Genomic DNA, 20,282 nt, shown 5'->3' on the forward strand with positions numbered 1-20,282 from the left:
ATCTCTATGCACATATATAATGTATTTACACAAAGTAATAAGATAAAAAAATTATGATTATAGTTATAGTTTATCTAGTTATATGAAATACTGATATAAGTTAAAAAGATCACACTTATGTTTACTCATACTTAGTGTACAACAAGAAACGCTTATGAACAGTAAACAATAAAAAAAAGAGAGAAGGAATGTGTTATGTGTGAATGTTTTAGAAGCATCGTCATATAAAGTTTATTTCTTAATATTTAAGAATACTTTCTTTGTTCGATTCGATAATAAATTGTATACTATACGTTGTAGTATACAAATATGCAAGTATATTTTCGTCTATATTATAACAAAAATACGAATTTATTTATGTAATTTATGTAATTTATGTAATTTATGTAAATCAGTAAGTTTATGGAAGAGAATATTTTAAAATTCTATACGGTTCTCTGTTTTCACACTCGATCTGGGAATCATGTCTCGAACTCTCTTCCTCGTGTCAATTACGTATTTTTTGTTTGCTAGATTTATTTTTTTCTCTATTCACAGTGCTACTCGTTCATCCGAGTTGACGGAAGAAAAATTGTGAATGCTTTTATTGTGGATGCTCGCGCGAGTTGCGAATAAATAAAAGCTATCTATAACTTCATTCTTAGAGATTCAGCGGATCGAGGAGTCCTCGTTTCCGCAATAGTAATGGCGCATGCTTCCATTATTCTTAGCGCTCTCCCTCATCGCCGGCGGAGGTGACGCATGGGCATTCCGCGGGTACTTACGGCACGAGAACAGAGCGCGCAATCATCCCGGATCAATATTTCATTAAAAAGAGTTCGGGGCGAGAGCTGATGCGTGTATACTCTCATCGCTTTGCTCTAACCCTTTTCAATATTGAATTATATATTGTGAAAAAGATCTGCGCTTCTTCTTGACGTAATATAAAATTTTTCAAATTGAATTGAACTAGTCATATAGACTACATAGTTATGGCGTTGTTTTTATAAATGAAATATCTCAGGAAGTTAATTTTAATATATTTTCTATTTCCCAGAATATATATTATTTTTTATATGTATTTAAGGTATGAAATAAGTTTGAAATGATGAAATATACAATCAGAAACATAAGGAACGAAAAAAATTAATTTATTTTCTTGTCACAAATCGACAAAAGTCCTTGCCATTCATGATTCCATTTAAAAACATAAAATACTGCAACAATATATATAACTTTTTTATTATTCTTTAAAAAACCTTTTTTATGTAAATGCATAGTTTTAAAATCATCTCATATTATTTGTTTGCTTTATATTTATATTAATTTTATATTAATTTTATTTATATTAATTTTATTTAATGTATTAAAATTTTGTAAATATTGCTAAATGCATAACACGTAATTCTGAATATGTCAGAGACGTAAGAGAATCGAGTTATTTAATATTTAATCATTTACAAAATTATATAAATTGCGTAATATAAATGAAGAAAACACATTTTCTCAATTGGTTTTTCTAAAAATCTAAGAATTTAACAATAGATTTTTATCGCACACCTTTTTTTTTTAACGCATGCGATATCAGCATCAGAGAAAAGAAGTAAGATTGTGCACGCGGATGAAAACTACAAGATAAAAGCGAGAAGACGAGGTAGCCGAGTAGCTAAAACCTTAAGAACAGCATCAAGGAAGAAAGACAGGCATCGAGGACGACGATGACCTCCGCGTTGCGGGGAAAATGCGGGAGGCGGAAAGATGGGACACGATCGCGTTTGCATGCAAATGCCAAGCGCCGCGCGGTAAATGTTTCTACGCGATAAAAGTCTTGTAGTGGCGCGGCAGCCATCGTGCGAATTTACGTGCCTTTTCGAGCGACTGCCATCCTACTTCCGACCTCGCGCGTCCGCCACCGATGCGAAACTCGCGCGACCGTTATAAATGAGTAGATACGCATGTAGTTGTGTCTATATGCATAGATATATGTAAGCGTATGTTGGAAAGGCCTACTGCAAGGCACTCCGGTACACCCGAATTATTAAGAGCTGCTAAGCCACACTTACCGTCCTCTATATCCAACCGGCTTCCGAGAACTGTCTGTTACATTATCAAGAACGAGCGCTACTATGAGACGCGCTTGCGGGTGTTCGCTGCTCATACATTGTCGGCCGTCACTCTCTGTCATTGCTTCGATAACAATGCATCGCGGATATCTAACCGCAGTCTCGAACATCTGGTTATGCCGGGCTGACTTCGCGGTGCAATTACATGTCGTCGCGAGAATGTTTGGATTACAAATCGCAAGTGTCTTCTTACCAATCATCGGGAAAATATCAAAGAAAAATGTCGAGGAAACTCTGTCCTGAGATAAAAATGACGCGCGTAATAACGAAAGAAAACAATTTTTTTCCTTTCTCGCGTTAAATTGTAACTTTATTCGAATGACGAGGAAATTTAACTTGCGCAAGTTCGACTCGTTCGCGAACGACAATGGCGAAGGTTGCGAAACAAATCACCGCTCCGCCGCCGTGGTTTTAGCCGCTTTCGGCTAATTTCTCTTGCCGCGAAAATCCTAATTAATGAGGGCAAATTACGCGGCCCCGAGTTTGTTCTGGGCGCCTCCGGGAGCTCGCGCGAAGGGTCGAAAAGCGGTCGAACGAGGGATGAACGAGAAAGCGACTGGAGCACGGCGGTCGCTGCACCTTCGAGAAGAGGAACAAAGGCACGGTGGGATGGAAGCTAACTAATCGGGTAATTTTTCCAGCATCAGTCGGTGAATATCAACGCTGCCGTTGAGCCCTCCCACGGCGTTAAGAACGACAAACGATCGTCGATCCATCTGGCTCAACGCGACTACGTCGAGCCTTTCGTTCGTCGCCCTCCCGTCCGCCCATCGTCGCCCCAACGAATCCACCGGCTGTCTATTCCCTGGCGGTTCAAACCACCGATTTCTTTTCCGTCCTGCGGAATGCTTACCCGAAACCATCCAATAAAAAGTGTTTTTGAAGGCCCGACGAGCAAATCGATCCACGAATATAGGCAACGAATTTCGCATCGCTTAAACAATTCTCTGCATTGATGATGAATATATCGCACCGAAGAATATACATACCATCACAATAACATATAATTATAAATTCGCTAATAACAGAGCAAGTGTAGACGCAATTCATCTATTAAAGCCTTGTGAAAAAAAGAATCGTTAAAATCATTCGTTTATTGTATAAGTCAGTTTGCACGACTATTTAAATTTTTAAGTAAAGCTAAAATGTTCATTTCGTTAAAAGTTTTATTATATAACAAATTAATGTAAATATAATATATAAAAGAGAAACTATAAAAATGCGATTACTTGCATTTTTCATATCTTCAAAAAGTTTGTTACATTCACATATTTTATATCTTACATTCACGTGTATCTCATTATGTATCACTCATGTTTATAATTATGAATTAATGAAGAGATATTTATTACAATCATTGCAAGTTTAACGAACAAAGAAATGCAGCGGCATGATATAAAAGGTAATTTGTCGGGAATTGTAGCTTTCACACACTGCAAATGTACGTTAACGTTTTATGAAACCACGGATGGAAGCAAGGGCACCTGAGTACCAGTGGAAATTGTGTCGCTGGAGAGAAGAATAACCAGCTATAGCGTGCGGTTAACCGGAAGCGGAAAAGGTCAAATCGCGTCGGTGGGTAAGCTCGCTTGGCCGGGATAGAGCCGCGATAATTGGAACAAAGAGAGTTGGCTCCGAGAGTCAGGAGGAATCCTCGTCCTCAGGGCACCCTCGTCCCCTCCGTCTTTCATTCCCTCACTTCCTCTCCGGTAGCGATAAAGTTTAACTCTTTCGAACTCTGTTAGCGGTGTACTCCTTCCGGAGCACGAAGAAAAATTCTCTTTATCTAGTTCGCCATTTTTTTATCCCCCTTTCCGTCCGTTCATTTTGCCCAGCGTGTTGCTGTACTTTGTACTACACTTGCGAAACTATGCTTGACGAGTTACAACTAGTTTATCCTTAATTACAGAAGAAATTGTAGAAACATACATTTTTTTATGTTTTTAAATGTTTGCAAAATTTTGTGCCGCCATTATAAATTTTTGATATTATTAGGTTAACTATTTGTTATGTTTTGAGAAAAATATTTTAAATAGAGTAACTTTTAACATTCATTCACTGACCTGACTTATGTTCCTTTCTTTCCAATATAATTATAAGCATGTTCAAGAAAGGGAATATTAGTTAGTTACTATAATTAGATCTACTGTAATTAGCCAATTAACTGTCTAATTAATTCCTCAAGACGGAGAATTACATATATGGATTATTATATGTATGTCAATAATTCTCCATTAATTATACACGATCCAGCCGATAAAATCTATAGCTCAAATTTAATAATAGCATGTGTAAGCTAAACATTATTATTACAATTAAATATTAAATTAATTGTTCCGGTTAGTTTTTATTTTCGAATATATTATTCATCTGAAGAATAGATAAACAACTGACATATAGAATAAAAACGTCTAAATATAATAATTTTTAATTATTGTTGCAATTTCATAAATATACTTAAAATTAAATGTCGCGTAAGAAAATCGCAATCTCTTAGTTTTGATTTTAGTTGTTGGATCTTCTCTACTTCTTCAAATAGAGAGGATGATTCATCGTGGAACTACTTGATCATTAAGCTGATCTTTCTTTCGCTATGCGTTGATAATTGAACAGTCATGCAATCTGAATATCATACAAATATGCTCGTTGTTCGATCCTAACTATGTGCCAATCGATTACAATACATTCTAAAATATAAATATACCTTTCATGTTTAAAACGTGGTTAGTTAACGAGGTCCATATTTATCAATAATAAACAAAGCAGTAGTAAGAATTATGCCGAAAATCTCGCTCAACATTTTAATAAGAGTTTTAATAAGAGAATATTAACGAGTCAAGCCGCCCGCACAAAGACAAAGTGGAAAGTATGGCCCTGCAGCGTTTACCGCGAACAGTATGCGGAAACAGACTGAAAATTTCTGCAAAAGTTCCTTATGCAAAAATCTACTGTACAACGTGGAAATACATTTCGTTGCGTGACGACCGCAACCCTCATTGCGGGCGGATTCTCGGTTTAATGTTCCGTAAGAAGTGGCGGTTCCTCGTTTTAAAAGAATGTCTGAGGTGCGCGGAAAATCCTAACGCGCGAGTAGCCTCCTATAAAACACAGCCCGCAGGAGAATCATCAAAAACTATTCGCGGTCGCTTGTGTTTTACAGCCTTTTGCATAAAATATGAAGTCGCCGCGTGTAAAATATTATCGCGCACCCTCGCCGAATAATATATTACAGTCGATATCAGCGTTATCAATATTCACGCGGGTGCATATGGATCTCCCGTCCAATATGTTTTCGATCGGCAGCCGTGCGGTTTCTCTCTCGATTTCTGCGGAATACTATTAGCCGGTGGCCCGTTGCACTCTCGACGCGGTTCGATTACCGTTCGCAGAATACCCATTTCGCAACCAAATGAAGTTACTCTCTTGTTTCTTCTGTTTTTCCTCCGACCTGTCTCTGTCCCGATTGCATCGATGGTGTTACAAGCGCATAAACTTCAGAAGCCCGATGGTTGGATGTGGCTCGAAGTGATAGGTCGACGTGATCAGTGTTGTTCCAGCGTAAACCGACGAGCGAACGACGTGGCTGAGGGGTGTTGACGAAAGGGGCGGAAAATAAAGCGGAAGCAATAGCGCTCCATGTGGCTGGAAACTCGTTTCGTCCATTAAAGCGCGCTTTCTTGCCGGCTTGTTTTTCGCCATTCTCGCCGTTCTCGCTCCGTGGCTCTGTGCCGCTCGTGGCATTGAGATACACACGAGGAAAACACGCGGCGTGGTACGTATGTCGACGCGATGTCGACCTCGAAATACTCACAGCGACTCATCCTCGCAATTCACCCCCGACAAGAGCCTAAGTGAAATTTCGTGCCGGGCGCGCGCTCCTTTTTCTCTTCCTACATCCCAGCCTTTCAGTCTCCACTCACCGGTCGTCTTTGCGGCGAGTCGAGATAAAGGATCCGACCCCCGTTTCCTCCCATTGCACGATATCTCCTGAGATATCTTATACCGCCGAGAAATTTCCGTACCCTTCCACTTCTTCTCGTGAACGAAAAAAAGTTTGGCACGAGTTCTAACCGCTCGTGTTGGGGTTAAAGTAACGACGATCTTCCGCCATAGCCTAATATAAAGTTAATTCACTTTCGTGGCAGTGGCGCGTATCGTAGTATATGGTCGTAAGGGAGCGACAGGATTTGCTTATCCCCGGGGTGACTGTATTGCGGCGAATACACTATATCGGGGCATGACGGGAAATAGCGAGGGAGAACATAAGAATGGTTTCGGCGCTCGCGAAGCAAAAACGTCGGACTGGGTCAGCGAGGCAAAACGCCGAAATACCAGAGAGCGCGGAAATAACTGATAAAACATCCGAATATTTCATCCGCCAGTAAACGAAAGTGACGTTGGAAAAAAGGATTCAGAAGAAGTTTCAACTCTTCGAAATTGGATATGTAAACAGAACGAACGAGGATAATAAAATCGATGTTATCGATCGCGCGCGTTTTTCTTTCTTTGACTGATTCCTATTATGAATTATCATCTTTTACCTTTGCTAATCTGTGTGGCAATGATCACGAAACAGCGAACGACATGAGAACTTTGGCGATGACAGACCCAACATGGAGAATGTTTAATATTTATCTTTCAATATCAATTTTATATTCAAACTGTGCGATATGATTTTTAAAAATGCCGCAAGTTTATTTCTGAAAAACAAACAGAAATTAAAATACCTCGTCTAAAAAGAAATAAACAGAAATTAAAATACCTCGTGTAAAAATCGAAATTTCCAAAATTACTTCTAAAATAAATCGCATTTCGTAAATGTTTTTTTTATTGTTACATCATTTCATGATATTTACTACCAACTTCTCTTTTATTTTTGTTTACATTGCCGCACGAACCTAGTTGTATTTTTTCAGAAAGCAAATGGCCAGTATTATAAGGATCGTGAATCGATCAAACCTTAGGCGACTTCTTTCAAGGGTTGTTTGCTTTACCCTTAAACTTAACCCTCGCTTACAAAGATGAAGGATCGTAGAGTAGGCGTGGGCATGTTGTTGGTCGAGAAACTGGGCACGTTTCGCGTGACGAAGGTTCGGTGGTATATATATATATATATATATATATATATATATATATATATATATATAACGCGTGCCACGACTCGAATAAGAGGGATAAGATTCGAGTTCAGAAATATCGTTAATATATTACCTCAACTCCAATATTTCAGTATTAACGCGAATAGAAAAGATAGGTTTATGTTTCTTTAAGTATAACGTCGTATATCATTTCCATAGTCTGTTTTTTTTAACCAAACTGGAATATGGCAAATCGCATGAATACTTGCTTTATCGTAAATCATTATTTCTAAGTATTAATATTATAAATATATAAGTATAAAAATATAGTTTTAGATAGGCATTCTTTCTATGAAAATTAATAAAATAATGATCTGAGGAAAACAAATGAGAAAACATATCCTGTCACAAATATTACATCAATAATTTGCATCAGTTTTAATTTATTTTAATTTAAATTTGATTATTGCATAATTATATATATCATAGGTCTTTTGCAGAAATAAACTTTTTATCAAAATGTAATTTTTATCAGAAGAGAACAGATTTATATCGAAGACGAAAAAGATTAAGTTATAATCAAGATAGAATTGAAGAAAGTTCATTAATACATGAAGCATGTTTTACATTCAACACTTATTAAGATGAATAAAATAGTTAAATATCTTTATTTATTATAGATATTTTATGATTTTATAATATTAACTTATAGATTTTTTCAAATATAACACGAGAATTACATAATTATAATTACGTTAAATATATAAAATTTTTATAATTATTAATATTTTTGACGGATCATTTTATTTGCAAGTCTCTTTTTAATACTTATAAAAATAATTATTAAATTTATTTATACCTTAAAGTATAATGATGCTAAATATTTATTAAATAATAATATATATTGAAATAAAAATAATAATGGAAATAATCAAAATATAATAAGAAAAATTTCATAACACAATGTGAAAGCTTTTTTAATATCAATAAAAAATTTAAAGGAAATATAACTAACTGTTTTATATATAAATAAATATATATACAAAAATTCACATTTTGTATCTTTTCTGAATAAATTTTTAGAATTCTTTCGATAAGTAGCACATATTTTAATTTATCTCGTATAAATAGTTCCCTTCAGATTTTTTTCTTAATTAATCATTCGTTCAATCTATTTTTAGTCTGATCCTTTACCTTTACTTTTTTAATTGTTAAGATAAGCTTGTCTGACTATGCAATACAATTGAAGACAGTAGTACACTACAGCAGATAGCGCAGTTTTGCGTTTCACAATTCGCTTCTTCGAGCTTTAATGGAGCATTGGAAAAAATCTTGGGAAATACACCTTTGCAGAGAGACATAAAAACGCAGTTAATCATTGAATTTTATATATGTGATAATTATTGAGAGTAAAAATTCGCTTCAACTTATTCAATGTTGTTTTTGACGTTTCATAAAATTTAATTAAATATTTATTTATTTTATTAAAATATATAAAACATTATATAATAAATTATTTATAATGTTTTGTAATATAATCACAAATTATTTCAGTACATATTAATAATAAAATTTAATAGATAATAATTAAATTTTTATTAAAAATATTCACTTATGAAATAATATATATAAAACAGCGTAAAATTTAATCATTATTTTATAAAGTTAACTTTGTGTAAGATTAGCAGCAATAAAATTAAAGACAATTAAAATAAAGTAATAATCATATAGAAGATCGATATGAACTGCTGGTACAGCGAAAAATTTTCTGTCAGCAACGCATAGAAATTGTCATGTTAGGATTTATCGGTTATAATCCGTCTCATGCATCATCTTGAAGAATGTGTATCGTAGCCTTCCTTAATTTTGCCATGATCCCTGCTGTGAGAATATTTACACGCATGTTCAGCGCAAAAGCTTTCAAGCTCGTTCCGTCCGATCGTTCCGTCCTCATATCGAAGAAGAGGGTTCCTTAAATCGGCGGCTTTGTCAAAGTTATAGCATCCAAATTCGTGAACGAAATCGCTCTTGTAATATCTTCTTTATGCGTGTTGGCATTTTCCGTCACGTTTCACGTGCGGAAAGATATAATATGAAGTTCCCAAGAACATTCTTCGGTCTCCTTCATGCAATAATGCATGATTTTGCGAACGCTATTAAAATGTTAGGATCGACAACATTAACTGAGGCGTATTTCAAGCATCGAAGCGTGAACGTAATCTCATATTATCTGACGTAAATGCAATCTCGTTTATATTTTGGTGTGAGTAAATGCGACGTAGTGTTTCTATAGAAACGACATGACTGGGAGTGATCGAATATGTAACTCCCAATTCGATAATATATTTTCGATATTTTCTTCGTAATCGCGGATTATCGAAAACAGTCGAGTTTTCCGATAGCGGGAAGTTTCAGAAATCGTCGAATTTCTCGAGAGCTTACGGTACGTCGTCGTTGTCGATTGTCGCTTCGCGTTTGTCGGAATTCGTAGCGTAAATTTTCAGCGCGACTTATCGGAGTCATCGAGCGCACACGATAGGATTACGAGATTAAGGATCTTCTCGTTGAAAGCCGTTAATAATAATAATTGCCGTCACTTCCGGCAACGACGAAAGAGCGCCTTCAATACGCTCCGCTCTCCGCTAAATGTCGCCTACCGTTTCGCAAAATTGTAGACGCAACGACGAACGAAATTCTAAACGCTAGACAGGCACCTAGGCGCGACCTCGTCCCATAAATTCCAGTTCCAAGGATGCGCGAATGTGCAGCGCAACCAACGACGCTGCACCGAGGGTCGTTCGAAGAATAATAGTTGACACGAATAGTTGGTACTACGCGCGCACGCTGCGAACATTTGCCGTGGCATTATGCAACCGGGATTACGTCATTCTTAGCGCGTTTCTTGCGCTCTGCAAGACACGGATCGTCGAAACTGCCGGCACGGTGCATGAAGGAAACGTGCACCAAATATCGGCGACGTGGCTGTTATTAACCTTGGTTTGCGGTGTACAGATAATGAGGTACAAGGAAACTCACAGGAAAACATACAGGCCACACAAGTTAAGAAATTTCAATGAAATATTTTGTAATTTTTGCGGATTTTCATAAGAACCATGCGATAAAAAGAAAAAGCAAGTTCCTAATAATTTCATAAATATCATTTTCATATCTTATAATTGTACAATTTATGAAACAATATTTTTGAAATTTTTTAATAATATTTTGTAATTTTTGCACATTTTTATAAGAACTGTATAAAACTGGATAAAAAAAAAAACAACTTCTCAATTTGATCATATCATTTTCATATTTTTAATTAAAATTTATGAAACAATATTTATTTGATTAAGTTGTAATAATGGCGTTGATTGTTTGAAATTAGAACAATATTAGCTATAAGGAATATATTATGTTGATTTTGTAAATGTATTTATATAACGTTTGTAGTAAAATTAAATTATATTAAAGAGAAAAATAATTTTTCTACAGTAACATTATGTATCGAATATTATTATATCGCTTTATTTCCGACTAAAATTCGGATCAGTGGAGGGATGAAATTCGTCGTTCCATCCTGCTAAATTATTTGCGTATGCTCGCAGCGTTTCATGCTAGAAATGCAATACGGTTTACAAACATCGATCAGCGTAATATAGCGTTCTAAACTGAATAATAATTGAATTAATATGTTAATGGCCCCGGATGCCCGCTCGGTCATTTTATCGAGACATGCGCAGCGCGCGCACGAAGAAGAGAGAGAGAGAGAGAGAGAGAGAGAGAGAGAGAGAGAGAGAGAGAGAGAGAGAGAGAGAGAGAGAGAGAGAGAAAGAGAGGATCGTTTTATATCTAACAAACATCCTGTCGACTCGTTCGGTGGCGAAAATCGACATGCTACCGTATCCCGCAACAAGAAAGCTTTTGGGTTGGGCTTGGATCCAACTGCGAGCGTCATGTTTATGGTGCCGGGCATCTTAACCTACTGAGCGGTGGAATATATCCGGAAAACGAAGCCGAAGTTGAGAGGTTGTGCGAGGTCAGGTTCCGACGCAGTGCTATAGGTTCTGTTCGCAATTTCGTAAAGCAGATAATATCTGCAGTACTCGCGGACGCGAAATAATTTCGAAGTAAATGTTCCGAGAAGAAACTTTGTCTCCTCAGACCTTATTTGACTACATATGTAAAGATAAAGAACTCCGCGTCCTAATAATAAATAACTAATTACGAAAATGATAAAACAGAAATGATAAAACGAAAATGATAAAAATATAACACGCAATGATGACGTTTGTATCTTTCATTGATTGATTAGCGTCCGAGATTATCGTCTAAAGCCCCAGAAAAAAAATGCAATTTTCGAGAATATCAGACTATCGATTCCAAGTCTTTGTTCAATACGACCGAAACCCTTCCAACTGCATCTCGATATAACGGCGCTTACAACGAGGGCTTTGTACAGCGCGAGAGAAACATCGGGCGCGCAAACAGAGCAATTCTAGTGCACAATAACCGATTAAAAAATACTTTTCGAATCACGCGGTCCAGTCTCCAATGCGGCGATAGCTCGACGACGATAGCTCGAACAGAAAACGAGGTCCGATAAGCACTCTTCTAATTCTATTCGCCATAAACGCTGCTTACGTATCTAATCTGGCATTCCCGCACGCTGTACGAGCGTCTACAGAAAGGCTCTAACGAACACGCAGAATCCATGAATCATTTACGACGACACAAGGCGTCCATCTCTCTCTCTCTCTCTTTCTCTCTCTCTCTCTCTCTCTCTCTCTCTCTCTCTCTTTTTCTCTTCCTCGGTTCCTTCGGTTGACTCACGAGCGATTATTCATTTGCAAATAATTTGCGTTCGTATGCTTCGTGTTTGTGCATTTCTCGTAGCCGATTCGCTGAACGAGCAGCGCGTTTCTCTCGGTTAAATCTTAACGTTATGCAAACGTAAACTTTCGATTTTCGGCCCTAGACGACAAGCTCACAAAATTCGATACTTTGTCCGCAAAAGATAATCTCAAGTTTAAATAAAATCAAATAAAAAAAGGACAAAAAGTAAGAGTCACGCGCTGTTAATAATGCGCAAAGTTAAAAAAAAATCACATACTTCTTTAATAAAATACATTCAACAAATGATTCGTTGATAGCGCGTGACTCTCATTGTTTATTGTTCTTTTTATTTGGTTTTATTTAAATTTGTCTTTTAGTTAATTTATTCTACTATTAATTTCAAGTTTCTTTTTCAAAATGTTATATCAAAATAATGATATCTTTATGTATTGTAGTAAAAAAGAGTTGCAAATATAAATATATACAGCTATATAAAATAAATAATATATTCTCGTTTATCCTCATTTGTTTTCTATAAAATTCAATTTGAAGTTATATTGAGAGTTTTCGCTATCAATTTAATAACGCATTTAATGTTACGTAATAAAAACAAATTCAATCACACGTTTGTGATAATTTAATCGAATTGATTTTAAAAAGGATAATAAATATAAAAATATGCAACTCAAAAATAGAATTACATCTTTCAAATGCAAAATATTGCTCTTTTCTGATACTATTTTTGATTCAAACTTCGCGAAATTTCTAGTCGCGTTTATTTCAAGCGTATAATAGGAAACGATTGCAAACCTGTCGCGCGCGAAATTGCAACTAGAAACCTGAATGGTCGATCTTGGCCACGTTGTGAAAGTAAGACAAACGCATAAGTTATAGATCTTTATTGCATTGTCGCTTGAATGGGAATCCGAAGCGCATTGCCTATATGCGTAATTCGAATGGAACATAATATTGGCTTGTGAAGATAACAGTTATATAGTTCGATTTGAAAGTATTACAATAAAAGATTTTTTCATTGCTGAGGAAAGTGCATCATAAAGAAAGGAGAGTATAAAATTTATTTTGTGAATTTTTTTAATTACGTGAGTACTTTTAAATTACTTGACGAGTCGAAAAAATTTCGCGATAAAATTTCCAGAATTATATTATCAGCGTAGAAAAGTATATCTCTACAAAAATATATCTCTACTCCTTCCGAATGAAAAATTAAATTATTTCAAAATATATTGGAAATTAATATATATTTTCACGTACATGTACGAATATACGTAAAAGAAGAGTCTTCGAAAATTTACGTGACACTGATTATTTCATTTATAATGAAACTAAATTATCCGTAAGCGTTCAGTTATTTTCGGAAATGCGTATTTCGAGATCTAATCGATGATCTGAAATAAACATTAATAAATCGCATATTCGTTCTATATCGAGTCAAGAGAGGGACAATGTTTTGAAATAATGTTAATATGCCATTTTTTCATACATACGTTAAATTCATTTTCCTTTCTTCGCTGACGTCATCGAAGCCGACAAATGCGCACGAGACTCGTACGACCGTCGACGCACAACAAAGATTGCGATGTGTCCAAAGAGATTTGTGTTTTTTTTTTTTTCACTCGCGCCGGTATCGGTTCCTCATTTCCGCGCAACGTGCCGCAGGATCGCGGCGTCGCGACGTCACCGATCAGTGCTGCCACGGCGTCGCGCGGCCGCTTACAGTGGTACGCGTCGCCGGCGAATCGCGCGCGCTCGGTTATGTTCGGTTACGTTCGGGCCTCCCCGCGCGCAGTTACGGTGAAGAACGTCAGTTACTCTTCGACACTCGCGCGGAAGAGTCTGTGCGTATTTAGCGGTCGGGGATATTCGCCGGGTCCCTCTATTACGGAGTGCCGGGTATCTCGTTCAAGGTGTCACACCCCGCGATTCCTTCCGCCCCCGTGACGCGCAGTCCGAGGGCAAAATCGTGCGTGCGGGGTATCGCGATCTCGTACGTGCGGTGAGAAGACGACGAGGCGTAAACCGGCGTCGATCTCGACGCGCGCGCGAGAGAGGTAAAAGCCGGTACGCGCGACGAGTACGATAACCGGTACGCGGAACAGCAGACGAAAGAAAAAAGAGAAAAAGAGAGAGAAAGAGAGAGAGAGAGAGAGAGAGAGAGAGAGAGAGAGAAAGAAAGGAGAAAGAAGGAAAGAGACGGCCGCGTGTGTGTTGCGGTTAATAGTGAATGCGCGAGTTTCGTCGATAATTAGACACAGTGAGATATGGATGTCTAAAGTGGATACCGAATAATCGAGGTTCGAAAGAGAGGGAGAAGCCGGGAGAACGCAGTCAAATACACGGACGATTCCAGCCGGCATTTTGACGTTTGCTCCGCGTGTGTCTTCCCCCTTTCGCGTTCCTTCCTCGCGTGTGATGAATACTGTCGCAAGTGAGACGTGCACGCGACGCCAACAGACAGAGCGTCGAGCCGCACGAGTGACGCCGTATTCGCAGTGAATTTTTTTTTCGCGCGTTCCACCGCGGCAACAGCAATAACAACAACAACAATAACAGCGGCGCGGCGGCACAGTTTTTCGGTCGTTGCACGAAAGGTACAGAGAGATAGAGAGGGAGAGAAGGAGGGAGAGGAAAATATATAAATCCTCTCTCGACGCGTTGTGTACGCGCATTTCGTGAATACCGGATCGGTTGTTATCGGCGCGGAGAATCACGCGGCTCCGTTCTGACGTTCTCGCGACGACCGTGTCTCGTCGGGTCTCGTTGATCGCTAGTGTCTCTCGCGCCTACGGAAAAGAGGAGGAGGCAGTGAAGGAGGAGGGGGGAGAGATCTGCCTCTTCCCCGATGATACGCACGTGCGCTCGCCGCTCTCCGCTACTACGTTTGCGTGCGTGCGTGCGTGCGTCCTAGGCACGTTGAATAGTGAATCGAGTTCGTATTTTGCCGTGTTGCGGGCCGAGTGTACGGACGTACGAGTGACGCGCCGGTGCTCGTGTCGGTTAGCGTATCGTTGATCAGTTCGTTCGTCCGGTTCGGTCAGTTAATTCGCTTGCTTTACGCGCTCGCCGCCGCCGCCGCCGCTGCCGTCGCCGCCGCCGCGTGTCGCCCCTCCCCGTGTGGTACCTGTAGGAGAAGGACGCCGAAGGAGCGCGAAGGGCCGCCGCGAAGGACTTCGCAGCCGCGCGTAGCCATGGATACGCTCCTGCCGAGCGGCAATATATTTCGAGAGCTGCAGGACATACACGACACCGGATACTTCTCAGCCCAGCCATCGCTCGAGGATCATTGGCAACAGGTAAGGGTCAATTCGTTCTTCTCGTTCGGTTTCGTGAATCGATCGATTATTCCGCGAAATCGTTAGTACCGTTTCTCTCGATTTTCGTCAAAATCTTTGGCTATTAAAACATGTAAATATAGACATTCGTATAGACGCACGCATGCTCCATGTGTAATTTTATAGACGTTAAATACAGCGTCTACATATTTTTTTTCATTATTATCGCAGCGCTTCTAATTGACGTTTAAATGTCATATTCTAACTTTTCGATTAATTTTTTTCTCAGAAATATCAAATAAATGATTTATGACTTGATTTATGGCTAACTTTTTTCACACGTGTAATGAAAGTTGATATGACAGGATAATCTAGTGTGCATCGAATTAGGGTGTCGCGCAACAATACGATGCCACGTGCCGGCAAAAGTCACTAACCCGCGCGGCACAGAATACCGACATCCCTACCCGGCATTCGTTGTTTGACAGTTTGGCGAATGTTTCTATTTATTACCCTCTTTAAGGGACAAAGACAGGAGGGTTCGCAGGTATATGTTCGCTGTGTTCCCCCGTTCATTCATTCAGTCACTACCGACCGCGTTTGGAGCAAGTCGGTCGCTGCGGCGCCGTTTAGCTCCGTTTACGGGATACGATCGTGGTTAGTGACCTTTGACCTTCCTGTCGCGGCTGGTATCAAATGTTCGCTCGTTTCGGAGTACACGAAAAACAGAAATTGTCGTACGCGTTCAGCTCGTAAGATTCGCTACGTCGCAATGGAAACGGTGGATAATGAGTACGATCCGCGAGTATGATCCGCGATTCTTTGCATTCTTTATCGAACGTGACATTTATCAAAACTTGCGAATGAGAACACACAAAAGTGATCTTCGAGCTGCAAAGACTTTACTGCAAAGACTTTAACGATGAATCATATGTCAAGCGTGTCGGAGTGTTATAATAAAATAGCTCGTGTTACATAACATATAAATATAAATGTTACATCGATCGCGTACACGTCGCGGTTGTTCTCGGCCTTTTCAAATTTTTGAGGAAACAGTTATCTAGATTATAATTGGATCGTGTAATTATTTTTTATTTGCATAAGAAATTAAGTGATCTGCACGTTTAAGCTCTCAACGTTGAAATTGCGTTATTTCTTAAAACATTAACTCTCACAAATGCTCAAAGCATGTCGGATTTTAAAATCGTGCTGTTTAATCTTTCAAACCAACGTAATCGTTAAAGGGAATGTATTATGAACTGAGAAGCGCTTTAAATGTATATCAATCGAGTTTAAAGATCCGATTGTGTACGTTGTATTATAGATTTATGACATATTCACCTGCTGATTTACTATATATGTCATTAGTATATCCAATTCGAAATCGGATATTAAATGAGAACTGATAGTGTTTCTATCTATGTAATTACAGTCAATGCGAATAATAATTTAGAATTATCTTATCGCACGTTATCATTCACCGTTTTTAGAAATGTATTATTGAAAATACTGTCGCTTAAAAAACACATGTGTCTATTCTTCTTAATTTAAGTGTAAATTTGTCCACATTTCGATATTTGAAAAATTCAAGTGTTTGAGACACGTGTCATAAACCTGTTATACATGTCAGTCATTAATCGACAGACTCTTTTCGAAATGAACTTTAATCGAAAATATCAAATATCGAGTCACGATTGATTATCACTTTTTGATGATGATTTATAATTAACTTTCAAAACTGAAATCTGATCTGATCGAGTTTGAGCTTACTCGAGGAACAAAGCTTTGTTATTTCTTTCTATTTTTCAAGCCAAGAATTCTTTACGTTCGCTTTTAACATCGGCGGCGCTGATGCCTCTGATATTCTCATTGGAGCAGAGAGTACTTGAAATTAGGGCCGTGGAATTTGCCGTAAAGTTCGACGTGATCGTACGTAACATCTCGTCGGGAATTCGCGGAGTTCGTCGGATGATCGATCGTGAAGCACGCGCATGATGTATTCCTGGAATTTAAAAGGCAAGCGTCAAAATCGCTCGTTCGAGAAGCCAAGGCCGCATTAGATGTGTGTGTGTGTGTGTGTGTGTGTACGTTCAGTGACGCCTGAGTATTCACTATAGACGCCACTCCGCGCGTCCTGTTTGTTTACAAGTGTGCAATGACCTTACTCCGGAGCGACCGGCCAGTGTAAGAGAGACGGCATTCGTTCCCCATTCAATATCTGAGGCAGTAGAGTGCCTTTTTTTTCTCTTTCTACCGAGCCGCGCCGGTGTGGTAACAGTATATCGCGAACGCTTTTTCAGGTTCCGCCGCCACGAGAAAATACGACCGACGTCGTGATCCGTTTAACCCTTTATTTGGTAACGTTGCCCTCGAGCGGCATCGATTTGTACCGTTTAAACGGTGCTGGGGTGACTTGCCGGCATCAAATTTCTTTCGTCCGCCAATTCTTTGGTCAATTATATCAACCTCCAATCTTCTTCGTGATATTAATGAAGATGAATTAATTAATCGTATAATTAAAATCGAAGAATCAATGTGTTTTTAACTTAACACTTATCGTGACTATAAAATTGTCATTAAAACGATTGATAAAAATAATTGATTTGAAAACAATTTTATCATTTTTTTAATTAAACGATCATTTTCATGCGATATACAGAAATGACATCATTCTATTTTTAAAAATTTTTGTATAAATTCACGGAGATTTGGATTAATAGATTTCAAATATTACTAAAATAACAAACGCTACATACACACTTGAATGATTAATTTTTGTCTATAGTGTGTACATATATACGCGATGGAAATGCAAGATAGAGTAAAATATTGATAGATAGACCGTTCTTGCGTGTGGCCCTCATACAATTTGCATACTGCAGCGAGTCGCGAGCTCTCCCGATTAACGAACAAGTAAAGGGACGTTTATCGCAAGAAAATTTTGATCGATCGCTTGGCACTCGTACGTTCGACTCGCTCCCGCTCGGTTTGCGATTGGCGAATTGCCTAATTGAATGTCTCGAAGCTTTTCCAACGGAAAACCGCTGGCGCGCGAGAGGCATTTGTCATTAATTACTCGATCGTTTGACCGAGTGCCGCTTATCATCGCCGGTCGCGGATGGAGAAGCGCGTAAAAAACGAAAAAAAGGGACCTATTAGAAGTTAGCCCTTCACTTTTAGAAATAACTTATTTTGAGAGTTGTGCTGACTTGTGCTAGATTTGTGCTACATTGTGCTCGAATTTTAAAACCGTAATGTAAAAAATGTCATAAAAAATGAAAAAACCCGAATTTTTAACATAAAATGCTTGCGCGAAGGGCCGCGTTCAAGAGTAAAGTGCCCTTCATATCGTTGTGCTGACGAAATCGACGGTGCAAGCGACTATATGTTAGATATGCATTTGTATGCTCTTTAGACTGATATAAGAATAAATGTCATTTATATATTTTTTTCCCAAATCTATTTTTTATCATAACTTTTATTGTTATTATTTTTTAAAGATAATGTTTTGGCACAATGTTAGCACAACCTAGCACAACCTAGCACAATCGAGAAAATTAAAAAAAGTGAGGGGCTAGCCTAAAAATGTCGTTTTTTTTCATTTTTTAAAATGTCGTTTTTTTTTCATTTTTTATGACATTTTTCACATTACGGTTTTAAAATTCGAGCACAATGTAGCATAAATCTAACACAATTTAGCACAACTCTCAAAATAAGTTATTTCTAAAAGTGGGGCTAACTTCTAATAGGTGGGAAAGGAAGAATAAACAATATGCGACGTCGTGCATCAGTGGGACGATATTTCGCGTAACCGCGCGATCATGCGAGGCATATGGCGCCAACGCACGTGTCGACTGTGTCCGATAATGCGATTTGACAGGTGCTTCGTCCCGAGTTTTTTTTTGTATTTTAAACTTTACGCGATCTCGTCCGTCACTGTTTCGACATCAGTTATATCTCTACACGCGACAAAGCGGTCCGACGCGTGTATTCACGCTGCTACCTACACACGCACTCGCTTTGTTATTTCTTTTTTAAAAGGTCTCTCGCTCTGCAAGTATCGTACACGGTATTTTAGAATTTGTTATATTTATGGGTATAGTTAAAAATTAAGGATGAAATAACTTTCAATAACTTTCAATAAAATTTTATATGCTACGTGCTCTTCCTTTTCCAATTTTTTATATTATTTTCTATACATTTTCCATATAGATTCTGTATGCTACGTTTTTTTTTTGTATCGACCGATGGGATTTTTAGTGATTTTTTTTTCGCTGAAAATTCACCGACACACAATTTCTCGACTTCACAATTTCGTGTTGTATTGTATGAAAAGTTTAAATATTGGTCATCATTTCTCTTAGTTTTGTTTTTAACGGTTACGTCTATGTATAGACAGATGTGTAATGGTGAAATATTTTTGGCTGGTCTGTATATATATATATATATATATATATATATGTATGCGTTTATTTTATCGGTAAAACCACCATAAATGTCATTTAAATCTAACGTATAAATTCTTGATTGAGTTTATCGGTCTATACTTTGTCGCGATACGAGACAGTCTCTCGTGGCAAATTTTTTTCTCGATATCGATTTGTCATTGTAAAAAGATCCGTAATTGCATGCGATTGTTTTAAATACGAAGGACATGTAGCAATGCAGTTGGTATCGAATTTAACATCGCGGAAGTTATTACTCAGCCTGAGAGACAATTCTGTAGCCGCGGAAGATACGCCAACGCGCGTTTCCCTCGTCGCCGCTGATATCGCGGATTCCTCGCGTGCGACGAGAACATTTATTCGTAATAATTGTCTAGGTTTTTACAACTTTTCAATTTTTTATTCCTTTAAATTATAAAAGTCAAAAATACCAAAATTTCTTACGAAATTTTGATTAGAAAATAATTCGCCATTTATCCCTACATATCTTTCATATTTTATTAAAATGAAAATTTCTAAATCTTTAAGAAGATAGAA

The 20,282-nt window shown here is 38.0% G+C and overlaps 1 protein-coding gene and 1 long non-coding RNA gene across 2 annotated transcripts in view; one reads left to right on the forward strand and one right to left on the reverse strand.

Annotated features, from left to right (window-relative positions):
• LOC148936739 (uncharacterized) overlaps nucleotides 1-13,656 on the reverse strand; it is a 49,298-nt gene extending 35,642 nt beyond the window's left edge. The window contains exon 1 of the long non-coding RNA XR_016139219.1: nucleotides 13,516-13,656. This is a non-coding gene — a long non-coding RNA (uncharacterized LOC148936739). The remainder of the gene's footprint in view (nucleotides 1-13,515) is intronic.
• A 179-nt stretch (nucleotides 13,657-13,835) lies between these two features.
• LOC105422263 (Krueppel-like factor 6) overlaps nucleotides 13,836-20,282 on the forward strand; it is a 315,425-nt gene continuing 308,978 nt past the window's right edge. The window contains exon 1 of the mRNA XM_011631568.3: nucleotides 13,836-15,321. Coding sequence (XP_011629870.1) covers nucleotides 15,217-15,321 — 105 coding nt within the window. The 5' untranslated portion in view covers nucleotides 13,836-15,216. The remainder of the gene's footprint in view (nucleotides 15,322-20,282) is intronic.

Source organism: Pogonomyrmex barbatus, unplaced genomic scaffold, assembly GCF_055798465.1.
Source record: "Pogonomyrmex barbatus isolate J1 unplaced genomic scaffold, ASM5579846v1 scaffold2, whole genome shotgun sequence".
Taxonomy (NCBI): domain Eukaryota; kingdom Metazoa; phylum Arthropoda; class Insecta; order Hymenoptera; family Formicidae; genus Pogonomyrmex; species Pogonomyrmex barbatus.